This window comes from Cynocephalus volans, chromosome 17, assembly GCF_027409185.1.
Source record: "Cynocephalus volans isolate mCynVol1 chromosome 17, mCynVol1.pri, whole genome shotgun sequence".
Lineage (NCBI taxonomy): Eukaryota > Metazoa > Chordata > Mammalia > Dermoptera > Cynocephalidae > Cynocephalus > Cynocephalus volans.
Window position 1 is genome coordinate 41,672,196 of NC_084476.1, and position 15,648 is coordinate 41,687,843.

Genomic DNA, 15,648 nt, shown 5'->3' on the forward strand with positions numbered 1-15,648 from the left:
GGAGATGCTGAACCATGCTCCACTTTAAAGGTCAGTTTTTTAAACCTTCAAATGACTACTTATATGCCAAATGTAAGATATACAGTCAACTCTCCATTATTCATGCAAATGGAGGCACTGCAAGTGCAAATAATTAAAACCTCACTTCTTTTTGGCCTTGAGGTCATTTTTATACTTACTTTTTAGAGTGAGTATATTGCCTGTTCTGGAAATTTATAACACTTTAAAGCAAGTAATGAAGCCATTCTAAGAAAATCTAACTTGGGAAGAACTGAGGAACTACCCACTTCCTTATCCTGCCCTGTTCCAGATACCCACCCTCCTACTACATCTATTTCCTCCCTCCATAGGGAATGGATATGACCTTTGATAAATAACTTGCCCAAGCCAGATTCTCACACCTCCCATGGAAAATGAAGAGAGTGTGGAAAAATGTAAAAAGGAAATGTAATTAAGTACCTAATTTTTTAAGGGGCACTTCTAGAACTGATTATCCTCAGGAAACTCACTAATGAGAATGTCATCAGAGAGTTTGGTAGAGTGATATGAGTGGGGTTAGAAAGCCAACTGTCTATAAAAAGCAGTCATACTTGCTGCTGTTTATACACTTCATGGTCCCTGGAGTTAGGAGAACCACAGGTGGCAGTGGTCACTAAGGTGAGTATGATGGCACAGACCAATTTTCCCTGCCTTCCATCTTTACAATCAAGATTGGCCTACAGTCTCCTAGACTGGGCTTGATATTATCTATTATGCACTCCACAGCCACATCTTCACTTACCCTGTATGTAGAGAGGTCAATCCTTAGTGAGTTGTGTAGCTGGTCCAGCAATTTTACAAATCTCTCTTTCTAAGGGTGAGAAACAAATAAGGGGCACAAGAAAATAACCTATTTTTCAGCTCCCTGGATTATAGCAGAAACAGAACCAACTCTGGGTGCGTAGAAAGGGTGGAAAGGAGACCTCTGGTTGGTGATACATCCTATCCCATCCCTGTCCATGGGGAGAACAACAAACAACATAAGAGATGGGATAGGTGGTCCCTGTTCCATCTCTCAGCAGCTCTGTCTCCAACTGGGGAATCTTCTCACACTGACAAGGGGAAAGCCAAGTCCTTGGGAAGAGATACAGCTCTTTCTGCATATGACATGACCAGTGCATCTTCATTCCTTTGGGACTATAACTCATTTTCGGTAAAAGGAAACTTCAAACACATTCTCCAACTTATTTCTGAGTCTGAGGTCTCCTAACTTATCTTGGTATAGCTCATAACAGTTATATAGCCACAACCTAGCAGCTATGATGGAAAGAGAAATAGTGATGCATTTGGAAGATGATCAGGCAGACATGAGGGGGTCTCTAAACAACATTCCACATAATTTCCCTTAGTGTATCCTTTTTCAATGTTAAAATATAAAACACGTACTATTTTAACAGTTGCTTTTCGTAGAAAAAGTATAATTAAATGTGGAATCATGTGCCTGTAGGCTGTTGGCATAGCACTCCTAGAACTGATTATATTGTTAGATATTAAGTCAATAAATAACGAGATGAGACAGAATGGAACAGACATTTGATTAGCTTAATCAATTACATTAATTCATCTACAGAAAGACTCCATCAACAACAAGAAAAAGTGATTAGTACCAAAAAACAGGGATCAAAGACTCAGTGGGTTGGGGGAATATCAGCAATTTTATTCCTAAAAAAGGTAATCCTTCGGAGTCAGAAATATTTCATCCAGTTTATATCAAATTTATGTCAGGTGACATTCCGAGTAAATGACTCAACTTCTCAGGTACCCTAACACCAGGAAGGGCACATCCTGGATAAAGAAAACAGTCCAGACACGGCAAAAGGGATCAGTTCAGGTACACACTTGCATCCTTGCTTAGATATCAGTCTTATATAAACTTAAGTGGCATGAATCTGTCACAGAGAGACAGTGATATTAAGAAAGGTCCTTTCATGAACATGTAAGACTGAAGAACATGGTGACTCAACAAAGTTGTTGGCTCAGAGAGGTCTGCCTGAGCCCAGGTGACAGCCCCCACCAAACCTAGTGGTGCTATTTCACCTTGTTTATCTGAGTCTTAGGAGAGTCTATTAGTATGGTCTACATACCCATAAGGAAACATGGTTTATCTATTAAGGTGCAGGTATCTGAATACTGGACACATCAACTCTATAGGAACGGCTGAGAAAAATCAAACTTCATTAAATTGATAACAAATGGGTCCATATGTGTTTACATCACACTCACCCCAAAGTTGGAGGCTGCAAAGCGATCAGATGCAGAGACATTGGTAGAGGCGGTTGTGTGGGCATAGTAGGCATTAATGTTGGCCAGTAAGGTGCTCATCACTGCTGGCACACCAGGACACATGTACTTGGATGACAAACATGCAAAGTGCCTGAAAAACACAGCACCCTTGGCCTCAAAGATACTTCAGGGCTTGCGGCAAAAACCAAGCAGGAACTCAACAAAACTTTGTGGAACAAATGAAGCACAGCCAGGACAACTGACACCCTCTGCTTACCTAGGGTTGCTTCTCTAGTGGCAGCCTCACCAGTAGACAAGTTACACTATTTCTCATAGTAGTCAGGAATTCCTCTTACAGGAGTCTTGGTCGATTCCACACTTAGCTGCTTTCCCTATAGTTTAGTGCCCTCTCTGACTTCCAAGCCAGTCTAGGTCAGTTTGTCTGTCATATACATACATACATAGCTACACACACCCTGTCTGCTCAGGCCTGTGGTGTTAGGGCAGGTTTGTTCGACGCCCTTTTCCCTTCCTATCTTTGAACCCTTGGGTAGAGAGATAAATACCTTCTCCCCGAGTTCCTGACATACTTCCTTTCTATATATGCCCTCTTTGCCTTGGGGCATAGACCCATCCCACCCAGCTCAGACAGGAAAGGAAGGAGTCATTGCATACTGCCCCACTAAGGACCTGTCCACCAGTCAGTGTGCCTTCATTAGCCACCCCAAGGATCAGTAGCCACTTTCTAGAGCCCCAGGGGAGCCTCACGTCATGGCCTGATATATGGACTCGATGCCATAGCGCATGGCAAATTCATCCACAATTTCTTGGGCTGTCTCATCAAAGTACACCTTCCACGCATCGTCTCCTCGAGCCTCAGGGATCTGGACTCCTCCACTGCCCTGAATGTCTGTGAGGTAATGGAAAAGGTTCTGCAGGAGACAGAGCAGAGAAAAGGAAAGGGTTAAATACATACACAAAACAAAAACAAAACATGGTGGTAAAGTCCAGGAGAATGTGAACAAGGTTCTGCAGAAATTCTGTCCTTCAAGTCACTGGTCATTTCCTCCCGTGGTCCTAGTAAGCTGTTCTCACATTAGTGAAAGAGAACTGAGTCCGGGCTCGGTCACTTGGCCTATCCAGGGTAGGACAATAAGCCAAGGATAAAACAAAAAACAGGCCCTAGATCTTCAACCACCTAGTAATCCCACTTACGGTCAAAGGCCCCTCTAGCACTACTTTCCAGCCCCCCCCCCCCCCACCCAAGGGCTGGCTCACCTCATGGAGACATGTATACTGCACGTGGTATGGAGCTACCTTCTCCTCCCCTTTGATCTCCACACTGATTTGTAGTCGGATAGCACCTGAGACAGCTGACTTATCTGTCCTCTTCTCTAGGAAGGAAAGAAGACTGGAGAGTGACACCAATGCAGCTTCAGAGAGTAAAGACATCCCCAAGGAAAAGAAGGCACTGACCCAAGGGTTCATTCAACAAGGTAAACTCACTCCAGTGACCACACAGTCCAATAATACCCCTGAACCGGCTAGGTGGGAGAATAGGAGTGCCCAGGGGACTAAAGGCATTAGGGATGAGTATGATGATTAAGGGGCCTTCTGAAACCTGGAAAATGTCCAGCCAGAGTGAGTTCCAGACACAGCCATTCCTCTGTCCCCCATCCCTACCCATGGTCACTTCTTTGCAGGTAATACATGCTCAATATAGAGGTATGCTTTGGGGACTGAGTGGTGGTTTTAGTAGATGGGACTGTTCCCAGGTCCCCCTGAATGCTCTCTTTTCCAGTAACTTTCTCTGGTCTAGTTTCCTCACCCAAGTTGTACCAGACGTCCATCTCGCCACTCAGTGTCCGAACCTCGATGATGGTTTGGCCAAGGAAATCGTCAGACTCTCGCTTTAGCCGCTGCTTTACTCTAGACTTGATGTCATCATCTTCATCCCATACACGTACCTTAATGCGGTCAGAGGAGTTGTGGCATTCACTGTGAGAGAATTAGGCAAGTTCTGTTAGGCACAGACCATGCAACGCCCACTCCTATTATTTCCAGTTCCCTCCCAAAAGCACTTGAGGCCCTGGAAGAGGAAGAGAAAGAGTCAAAAGACAGTGGTATTAAAGTTCCAAGTGAATCAGACTGTCCCAGCAAATGGCTCTTCATTCTTCAGCCTGGGTGGCTCTACGAACTGTTATTCAGTCCTTATTGCCCTGGGACAAAGGGGAAAGAGTAATTAGGGTCAATTTTGACTTCCTATACAGCTAGCTGTATCTGCAACACCAATAGGAAAACAGCTAGACATGCCACAGAGCCCTTAGGAGGCAACTGCTAGCTCCCTCCTCAGAGTCTGACATATGAAGTCAGTAAAGGTGCTAGATGTTCATGATAGGTCCATCTGGTCATATCTGCTTAGCTTCCTGTCTAACTCCCCCTATCTGTCTATGTGTTTGGTAAACTTCTACTATCCTTTAACATCCCACTGAATTGTTGTCTCCTATACGGTATTTGCTTTGGAGAAGAGAGCTTGCCCAGGTCCCCCCTCTCGTGCTCTCCTCCCCAACAGCTGCTTGCTGGGTCCTGTTGCCTGACCCAAAAGTTGTACTCAGCAAAATCTGCTGCTCCTTTCCCTATATTCTCATAATATCTTTCCATATTCCATTAAAATATTATAGTGTAACTACTGCTTTACTGAAAAATAATAGACAAATCAACAATAAGCTTCTTGAAGTCAGGAACTATCTTTCTCAGTTTTAAATACACCGTATATCACGTATAGTGTTTTGTACAGTGTTTTGCACAGAATAGGAACTTAACAGCTTACTAAAAGTAGGCAAAAAATGACTATAGAGCCAATTCATTTAAAATTAATTATAAGAAGGATTCAAGCAGGAACCATTTAGATTCTCACAGAGACAGGTGCTTTCCCCCAGTAACTGTTGCCTCTGGATTGGAGATTAATTTTACTACACCCCAATCCCTTTCTACATGAGTTCTCTGAGAAGCTAATGGAAGAAGGCCTCTACATAGCCAGCCTGTTTAGCTGATTCAGACCCAAAGTCCTGATCCTAGGCTGTAGGAGGGTAAAAAGCATCTGGATTCTCCAAATATTAGTGCAAGTTGTAGGCTAGAGTTTGCCATATTTCAACAACCATCCTTTAGTCATATGAATAGTCCATAGAAAGTGAGATAATGGAAAAAGAAGTGGGTGTAGAAGCTGAGGCGGGAAGAAAAGCTTCCCCAGGAAGTGGAAACTTCTCCAGACCCCATATTTCCATCTTCGAGCCAGAATTTCCCAGTTGTAGGACAAGGACTTTCTCTGCCCACTACTTAGAAGAGTCTAACCCTTCCTAGGAAGAGTGGCAGGGATGAGAGGTATAATAGGGTGGTTAGTCCCTGGTTCTGTCACCGAGCAGCATAAACTCTTTCTAGTGGTAGAAAAAGTAGTATGGGGTTCTCTGGGACCACTTTAAGAGACCTAGTTAAGACAGGGTTCGGGTAAAGTAACCTTCCTGATACAATAGTCCATGAGAAGAAACCCAGAGAAAGAATGGCTGTTGCCCAAGTGAAGCATGTGAGAAGGGTTTTCTCTGCTACCTTTGCTCAATCTTAGGGCTCAAGCCCAGAGTAGGATATAATGCTGCTCCCAAAACAGACATAGTCCCAAGTAAGACAAAGCCCTCTATCACTTACAAATGGAACTTCTCCTCCCAAACAGGATTCAAGTTTCCAAAAATGGTCTTGGTACGCTTCTTGGTTTTGCCAACTTGCACAGTCACATAAGGGTCACTGGATCCTGTTTTGTCCTTGGCTTGTAGGCCCTGGGCACACACCACTGCAACCCAAGCACATATAGGAGGCTTCAGAGTAAGTCAGAAGCCCTCCATAGCACTACACATAGTTCTTCACCTCAGAGCAGCCTCTCCATGCTCCTTGCACAGGAACCCTAACCTTACTGCTTCATTATCTATCCTTAGTCCTGGACCCCCAGCCTTTCCCTCAAAGCCTAGCCCAAGAATCCCATCTCCCCACTGAAGCCCTGAATGGCCACTTACCCCTTCATTGGTCCTTACCTCCTCTGACATATACACATTTCAGCCCCACCCACCCAGCTGGTAAGCCACAGGTTAACTATTTCTGGGTCTCCTGTCTGCCTCCTTTCCCCCACCCCCAGCTCTTATAATATCAAACTGATAACCAAGTCTATAGGGCCAGATTATTACCAGATCCTTGCATTATGGTTCATATTGTTTGCAGGTGCCTGTCTTGCTTCTCCTAGCACCAGGGTCTAGGTGAAGAGGAGTGATGAGTAATGAGGCGCTCCCTCTTCCTCTCAGTTCTGTCTTCTTTCTCCCCAGTCCCTTGCTCTCTCACACTCAGGATGCTTCTTCTCCAGTCTCCTCCCCAAAGCCCAGGCCTTCCTATCCTCTCAAACTTTAGCCTGCTCACCAGTGATGGTAATCTTGGCTGACCATTTGGAGGTGCCATCTAATACACTCTGCTTCACTGCTTTTATCTGCTGCACATGGGCAACTTTGCTCACTGCAAAGACATCTCGGATAACTTCAAAGATCTCTGGCTTATTCCGCTCTCGAATCTTCATGCGGTCCTTCATGGCCATAATAATATTCTGGGTCCGGTCCTCAGCTCCATGTTTAGAGCTCTTTTCTGCAGCCCCTAAAGGATGGTCAGAGACAGAAAGTTGGGCTAATGAAGAGGCCACCTATCAGACCAAGGGTCAAGCTGAGGAATATAGCCTGGGAGAAGCCACAAAGAAGTGGGAGAAGCTTAAGGAGATTGGGATATCTCTGGAAAAAGTTAATCACTGTGGGGGCCTGCTGCCTGGCCAAATGCAACTCAAGGGGTAGCAAAATCTTGATAATCGTTATGGGGGCTCAGTATACCATTCTCTCTACTTAGGTACATGTTGAAATTTTTTATCAACTCTCGAACTGTAATGCCAAAATATCACCAATGAGTGTCTCAGTTATCAGGGATGGGTGATGGGTAGGCATTGATACCACCACCAATCTTATCCAACTGCCAAGCATGATATAGATTTCAGAATTTGTCACAACACACAGTTGGGTTCCAGGGCCTTTGATCTTAGAAAATAGTGTGGTACAGTGAGAAAAGTATGGCCTTTGGTGTCAGGCAGACTTAAGTCCAAATGCAAGCTCCACCACTCTTAGATTGGTGAATTGGTTTCTTCTAAGAAGAGATAATGGTGCTTATCTCTCAGGGTTGTGATAAACACTATTTTAGATAGCATGTTTAAAGCATCTAGCCCAGAACCTGGCACCTAGCAGGTGCTCAATAAATGGTCACTTTTATTGCTACAACTATCATCATTACTCTGACAGGGCCAAAAGACCATGTTCACCAGCTGTGGCCCCAGCCAGCTCATCTCAGAGGTTAAGAGGCTTTTCCTACTGCCCCAAGGATCATGGTAGAACACAGACTCCTCCAGTGTATTTCACCAACAAGGCTTCTTAGAGGAGCACCTGAGGCCCCATCCTTCCTTTACTGGCCCTGCACACTGGCCCTTATCTTTCTCTCCAGTCCCTAAAAGCTTAGGCCTTTACTCTAAAAACTCAGAGCAAAAAATAAAGGCCAACTTCTGCATCCTAACCCTGGGAACATGGGAAGCAGGCTTTCTGTCCAGGGAGGCCCATAGAAGGGCATTTCATTGCACACTGCCCTTCACAGAAAGAAGCCTTAGGCAGAAAATATTCTCTGATAAGTGAAAAATGACCTGGGCTGCATCCTACTGCCATTTAGCATATCCCATGCAAGGTGCTACTTCCTTGGACTGGGCCTCTGAAAGGCCCTTCAGGAGAAGTCAGACACCCTGGCTACAGAACAGCATTTTTCAGAAGGCTTCCAACAAGCATCCTATGCAGACAGCCTGTTGCTAATTCTCAGCAATAAAGCGAGGGCCTCTGGCACCTGTACTTGTCACTCCCTCATGGTGGGTTTAGTCATCACAGACATTTGTCTTCAGACAGTCCTTTCAGAGCCCCATCTCTTCTGTTGACTTTGTTCTACCTGTCTCTTCATGTCTACCATAGCCATGCCACTGGCACCAATCTAGGGCTCTTCAAAGGAGGACATTTTAAATGAATAATTCCTCAAGGCCTCTCCCTGGGCCCTCTTTATGTCACATATCTCTCCTTGGGATAATGAAGTGCTTGTGAGTCTCCTGGTGACCTTCCCTTCTCCTACCACAACCCTTAAAGCTTTCATTGCTATAGCTTGGCTTCAGTAATACCTAGGAGACCTGGAGGGGCAGGGGAATACTTTTTCATATCCCTCTGTTCTTCCTGGAGTCCAGCCACAGTGAGTACAAGCCCAGCAGGAGGGGAACAAGGAGACAGGAACTTTAAGCACTACCACCTCCTTTGTTCTCTCCACTCCATCATAGCAGCACAAGTGATATTTAGCCAGGGCCTTGACAGTCTGGCACATTCTCATCCTGGACCGCTGCCCAATCCATTTGAACCTTCTATTTCTGGCATTGCTGTCTAAAATCTCCATCTACAAGCAAGGAATAAATGCTGCCTTCCATTGGTCCTAAGAATCTAGACCTGAAGTGGTTCTTCTGTGAGGCCTGAAACCTCACAGAATTCAATCTTTCCTCTTATTAAATGTGCTCTTGTCTTTTGGGCAATAAGGCCACTATGGTGTACAGACTACTCAAGCCCAGCCTCTGGGATCAACTGAATCCTGGAAGAAATTTAGTTCCACCAGATGGCACAGATAGCTCAAAGAACTTTTCCTAAAGGTGCTTAAGAGGGTACTATACCTGTATTTGGAAAGGCAATACCCCTTGATGTAGGACCCTGCCTTATCCAAAAAGGAAAGGGTTTCAGCATCAGGTAGAACAGAATGATGGTTCAGCCATCCTAGCTTTTTGCTACAGACTATTTGGAGAGGCCCAGCTGTCCCTACTCCCCACCCGCCATCCCACAGGGGCACTCACGCTGCAGGCAGTCGGCGTTGAGCAGGTCCTGGCACTTCTCATGGCACTTGACACCACACTCACTGCAGCGCATGCCCTGCCGGGCAATACCCCAGAGCAGGCCTTCACACTCATAGCAGTAGGTTGGAGTAGTGGCCGTCCACACCTCAAAGTTGTGGGGTGTAGTGCACGAGATGGGATAGATTAAGGCCTGTAGGGTTTTCTTATACACATGGGATTTCTGAAAGACACATACCCCATTACCCACCAGTGACTTTAGGACTCTGCTGGGAACTGAGACCCTGTAAGACAATCAAGACCCTGGTTTCTCCTCTGACAATGGAGAAGATGCCCTAGGTTGGCCCAGCCTATACACCAGTGTGGCAGGAAGAAGCCCCCAATCTAGGATACTCCTGGTCATTTAACACAGGTTTGATGTGATACTGGGTCTGGCCTTGTCCCAGCATTCACACTGTCTAGGGAAGCAGAGGATGCTAGGCCCACCATAAAAACCTAAGTTAAGTGGTCACATCCTTCAACATGAGACCTGGGCTTACCATCTGGTCTGGACTCTTGCCTCTCCCAGTATGGAAAACTGAGACCTGATGCTCTCTATCTGTTTACTTATCAACCATGTGTGCCCAGTACTCTTGAATTCCCAGTTAGTATGGCTAAGAGATGACCACCAATCCTAAGGTCAGTAGACTCATGAAAGCCCATGGGTCACTTACCAGCTCTTCATCCTTGAGAGAGGTGCGTGTAGCCATTGCAGAGGTAATCCCTGCCTTCCGGGACTGGACCAGTGACTGTGAGAGAAGACCTGCTGTCAGCCTTGGCCACCTCCAAGGGTTTACAAAGTCCTGGGGAGGGATCTTCAGTGATCAAAGCCACTTGACTATAACTTATTACTTTCTCTCTATTTTACTGTTGCTCACAGGGACTGCCCCTGGACAACAGGAAACAAATGTCCAGGAGGCCCTCAGGGAACTATTCTAACAATGTTAGAACAGTACTTCCTTCAGGGTATCTGTCACCCAAGGAGTTTCTCTTTCCCTCACTATTCTTAGATGTCCTACCCCACAGAAACTCCTTGTTTATAGGAAGGCAAAGGAAAATGAAAAGCTTAGAATTACAGTAGGAAACACATAATTAAGAATAAGAGAGACTCACAGTTCTGTCAGAATCATATTAAGAACATCACCAAGAACAATGATTCCATGCTAATGTATAACCCTTGTTACCTACCTATGCCCATATAATCCCCAGGTGTCTGTAGAGGCCAGCAGCCCAAATAAGCAGGGCACTTGGCAAGTGACAGGGGCAATGGAGCCTTAGTTAAATCAAGGAGGACAGAGGGTTAAGTCTGAGAGCTGGGGCTGCCCGACTAGCCAGGCTCTTTGTAGAGGGACCCCACATATCTGCCAAGCCCAAGCTTTAGTTGCAGCCCAGGGAGAGGCATATGGTTTCCCTACAGCAGCAGACACTGGGCAGGCAGACAGAAGTCATAACATCAGCCTAAGCAGGAGGAACAGCTGGGGGGGGCCCAAGTGATTTGGGATGTGGACTCTCACTGAGGATAGGAAGGGGCTCTGGAGACACTCACCATAGCCTGCATGAGGAGAGCAGAGAAAGGAACAACATGATGTTAAAGCACCCCAAGGGAATGAAAACTTTCAGACCCAACCAAGAGGTTCTCCCCTATAGTCCAAAGTAGAGAACATGTCCCAGTCCCCTCTACCTCTATCCACTAAAAACTGTTTGCAACCCAGAAAGCTATCCAACACCCAGGGCCTACAGCTCCTACTCTAAGGAGAGTTACGCCATAAAGTGAAAGACAGACAAAGGTCAAAGATAGAAGAGGGAAAACAAGAATTGAACTAGATACTTGCTGGTGGGCAAGGAGAGCAGAGGATGGAGAAAAAAAAGAAAGGAGGAAAAAAAGAAAGAGGACATAGGAGACAATAAAGGAAGGAAAGAAGGTAATAAAGAAGAGATGACATAAGAATTTATCTTCAATCAGCTAGAAGAAAAGCTGGTGGAAGAAGTACATTGAAAAGGAGGAAAAGAGAAAGGAGAAGATACACAAATAGTAAGAAATAAAGGAAACAAAGAAAGAAAACGATAAAGAGAAAATGGCAAGGGGGAGGGAGAGAGAGGATGGGATAATTGGGTGGGGGACAAATGCAATTTGTGGTAATGGGCATGCTGCCAGTATGAATCTGGCCCTCACATCATGGGCACAAGGGGTGACAATCAGCTTTGTATCTCATTTATATTCATAACCAATAAAAGTAAATAAATAAATACATAAATAAATAAAAATTTAAAAAAGAAAGAAAGAAAGAAAATGGCAGATGATACTTCCATTCAGCCAACTAAGGAGGGAGAAACTAGTCGGGGGTGGGGGGTGGGGGGTAGGGTGGGAATAGAACAGATAATGGAGAAGAAGAGAAAAGGAGTGTACAGAAAAAGACAATAAAACAGAATAGGGAGAAAAAAGAAGAAAATAGGAGCAGAAAATAATAATAAGAAAAAGGGTTCAAGTCTTACTAAATCCTTACCCTTACATTTGGCTTCGGAGCTTTGGGACTCTGGGACAGCCTGGACCCCTCTCTATCCCCACTATCCACAAGGCTACAGAAAATTCCTTGAGCTGATCCTACCTCAAAGGTACGATCTAAAATGGAAGCTTCTGGTCATCTGGAGGTCCTGACATCAGCTTTAACTTCTATGCCCATTTCAATTCAATTCCACAAATTTTTATCATTGCCTCTCAATGCCAGATACTAGGTCACAGAGATAATCTAGACAGCCTACACCTTGAGGAGACTTTCACTTGACCTCCAAGAGGGGGTCAAGCTCCAGTCATGATCATCCCACACCAAGCTCAATGATCTAGATCAAAGGCTAGAGACAGTTTCCACTCCAGCTCATCCAAGAAGGCTGGAGAGATACTTAAAGGGACTAGATATGTAGAGGAAGATACCAAAGCCCAGCTTTGAGGGCCCAAGCCACAAATGTTCCAGGTAGGAGCTTGAGCTGATGAAGAACCTAGGGCTCTGACTAGGGAGTAAGGCAGAACAAAGTCCCACTGAAGCCATCACTATGTCTCAGTAAGGCTTGAAGTGATTGATCATCAGACCAATATGAGTCAATAAATGGACCACTTCCAATCCCAACAGCTTGCCAAGGCCCAGTGGAGGATACCCCAAGGCTAATGCCTAAGTCTACACAAGAGTCTTTACTCACCAGATCACTGACAAGTGGCAGTGGCTTCTTTCTGCGTAGATCTGGCATGCTGTCAATGCCATAGAGCCCTCCAGCTGGCCTGAGGAAAGAAAAAAATATGTCAGGACCTTCAACCCTGCCTTTAGTTACTGGCAGTTTCACAGTGTTCCTTTCCCCTTACTCTCCTTCTCCCCAGAGGAAGATGACCTGACCTCTATACCATGCTTCCCTCTATACCTCTATACCTTCCCTCTATACCTTCCCTCTATACCTTTGAGAGGGAAGGGCAAGGAAGACAGTGAGAAAATAAAACCATGGGACTGGCCAGTTAGCTCAGATGACTAGAGTAAGGTGTTATAACTCCAAGCTCAAGGGTTCAGATCCCTGCAGAGGGTAGCCACACACACAAAAAAAATAATAATAATAAAATAAAATAAAGCCATGGGATGGTGAGCAATGGAATCTGCTCTGAGTACCCTCATGTCTCCTATGGTTTTAACTAAGGACTGAGAACACTTTTATACCACAGTTACAGTTCAAGGCACTTCTGTTTAGTTGAAGGTACTTGTGCTCTATAAGACAAGGTGGGAATTGGTGGTCAAGAGGGCTCCTTACCACACTCAGGCCAGAGACACTGCTCCCCAAAGATAAGTCTTACCTGGCCTGTGCTAGAACAGAGCCCATGAGAGTGGCTCCATAGGAAGAGACTGCTGCTTAGGTGAGCAAGACTACCAAACAATGACATGCAGAAGAGTAAAAGAATCACCAGTTCTGTCTATTCAAACCTCCTGAAGAAAAAGGGTCTCCGTGGAGAGAGAAGCCCTCACAATCACGTGCAGTTAGGGGAGATGGGATGAGAGATTTTAAAAAACCATTTAGGGAGGGAAAAAAAAGACCATTTAGGGAGGGGAAAAAAAAGACCATTTAGGAAGGAAACAGCAAAGGGACTCAGAGTCTGGCCTAGGCTTATGGACATAACAGAGATCAGGAAAAATTTATAGCTAGAGCAACTGGAGATTTCTAAAACTTGTATACCTTTTCTATACTTACTAATTTTGTTGTTCTTTGCCTGTTTTTTCATAATAATATGTAATAAAAACAGAAGATGTCCCCCAAAGAACATCAGGCTTACGTTGAGAAAGCCTGGATTTTAGTTCCAATTTTCTACTAACTCACTACACAACCTCTGCCAAAGTTCTTTCCTCTCTTTAGGCCTTGGTATCACTTCTGTAACATGAGGTTGATGGGCTACAAAATCTCTGTCTTTTTTTGGATGCTGAAATTCTGAGTTTTAATAAAAAGAACTCATGTACTTGGTTTTAATGAAAGCAATGGGGTGGGGGTAGTTGGGTTGTGTACCACAGCTGGTCTAAAGAGAGAAATGTCCCAGAAGAATAAGTAGGTACTTCCATCTATATAGGCAAAGAATGAACCGACAAATTGGGTCAAGGCCAGAAGTTTGAACAGGCAACTCATATGCTGATTTCTAACAAATTAGCTTCCTCAGCATAAGCAGTGAGCTTTATTTTTAATGAGATTACCAGGCCTAGGGAAGTTCTGTACTTGTGACAACTTCCAAGGACTATGCTGAAAGAAAGGAAGACAACACAATTATTTAGAAAACCTCTGCATGGCTCCATTTAAAATAGTTTGGGTTGGCTAATGGATACAAATACAGCTGGACAGGAAGAATAAGTTCTAGTACTCTATAGTAGTGCTAGGTGTGTATAATTAACAATAATTTATCATATAATTTCAAATAGCTAGAAGAGTTCAAATGTTTTCAACACAAAGAAATGATAAATGTTTGTAAAGAAAATATGCTAATTACCCCAATTTGAACATCACACATTGTATACATGTATCAAAATATCACTGTACCCATGAACATCTACAATAAAAATAATAAATAAAATAGTTTGAATTTGTTTCACTGGCATGCATGTATTTTACAATTATTAGAAGAAAAGAAATAAAGCTCATGAAGAAACAACTGGTGCCACAAGTTTGTAGCTAATTCTAAAATCTATAATATGCACAACTTAAGCCAAGAATTTTTTTGCAACATAAATGATCTTTTGATAAAAGAAGAAAGGGGCACTGTACTGGCCAGCCTAAATTAAAAAAAAAGAAACAGGTAGCTCATTCACAAGACTGACAATTAAAAGAAGACAAATGGCAAAGAAAAAGAGTATGTGAAAATGTAGTATACAACTTTATAATCTGATCTTTCTTCTTCCCTGGCCCTGAGTGAGAGGAGGCAGCTACTGAGAATTCTGATGTCAGAAGCGTTTGTAAGGCAAAGGGAAAAGGAAGAACCAATTGGCTGTGTGTGTGTGTGTGTGTGTGTGTGTGTGTGTGTGTGTGTGTGTGTGTGTGTGGTGGTGGTGGTGGTGGTGGTGGTGGTGGTGGTGGAGGAGGGGTGTGGGAGGTGAAGGACTGGGGTGTGGGGAGGCACTTAAACTCTTCTCTCTTAAGAACAGTCAGTAGTTACAGGAAGCAGTTGGGCAGCTTAAAATGACGCTGGTGTTATGTAACACCAAGGTCCCAGGTTCAGATCCCTGCATAGGGCAGCTACCAAAAAAAAAAAAAAGACCACATTAAATTGACTCTCTGGTGTAATCACATGGATCTGAAACTCCTAAACAAGAAACACAGACAGAACACACAGAGCTCAGAAAAGATGCTACTTATGTGACTAGAGTGGAATGGAATAACTAGGTGACTCACAAGAGCCAAAGCGGGACCCAGTCTGGGGAGTAATCTAATCAGCTACAACATCAACTATGGAATGGAAAGAAAATGTTTCCAAATGCAGATATTCTCCTAGTTTCCTCATTCTTCTACCTAAAGAGTATATGACACTATGATGAAATGGATTGGAAATTACACAGGCAAGGGTGGGGAAGGGAGCCCCAAAGCTCCCTTCTCTGCCCCAGGGGAACCACTCTGCAAACTTATCTCTTCTGTCTGTAAGGAATCAGTCAGCAGAGTTCTCTCCTCAGCCCCAGAGAACTAGCCAACCTCTTCCTTCCCCAGGATCCAACTTATGGGGCTGTTGTCCTTGCTTCCCAGGGGAAAAGCTAAAAGCTGTGAGTGAGACTATGTAAAATCCACAAAAACTGTACAAAGAATCACTTACCCTTCTGGGAGCCACTGAGACAGAGGGCGGTAACCATCATCTGGAATCT

At 44.4% G+C, this 15,648-nt stretch overlaps 1 protein-coding gene across 5 annotated transcripts in view; it reads right to left on the reverse strand.

Annotated features, from left to right (window-relative positions):
• Positions 1-15,648, reverse strand: part of UNC13B (unc-13 homolog B) — a 228,380-nt gene that overhangs the window by 19,403 nt on the left and 193,329 nt on the right. For all 5 annotated transcript variants that reach the window (XM_063081612.1, XM_063081611.1, XM_063081610.1 and 2 more), the window contains 11 exons: positions 15,600-15,646; positions 12,479-12,557; positions 9,961-10,035; positions 9,251-9,470; positions 6,718-6,945; positions 5,962-6,103; positions 4,091-4,260; positions 3,541-3,656; positions 3,031-3,194; positions 2,263-2,413; positions 782-850 (listed from right to left, as the gene is read on the reverse strand). In XM_063081612.1, the coding sequence (XP_062937682.1) occupies positions 782-850; positions 2,263-2,413; positions 3,031-3,194; positions 3,541-3,656; positions 4,091-4,260; positions 5,962-6,103; positions 6,718-6,945; positions 9,251-9,470; positions 9,961-10,035; positions 12,479-12,557; positions 15,600-15,646 (1,461 nt within the window). The remainder of the gene's footprint in view (positions 1-781; positions 851-2,262; positions 2,414-3,030; positions 3,195-3,540; positions 3,657-4,090; positions 4,261-5,961; positions 6,104-6,717; positions 6,946-9,250; positions 9,471-9,960; positions 10,036-12,478; positions 12,558-15,599; positions 15,647-15,648) is intronic.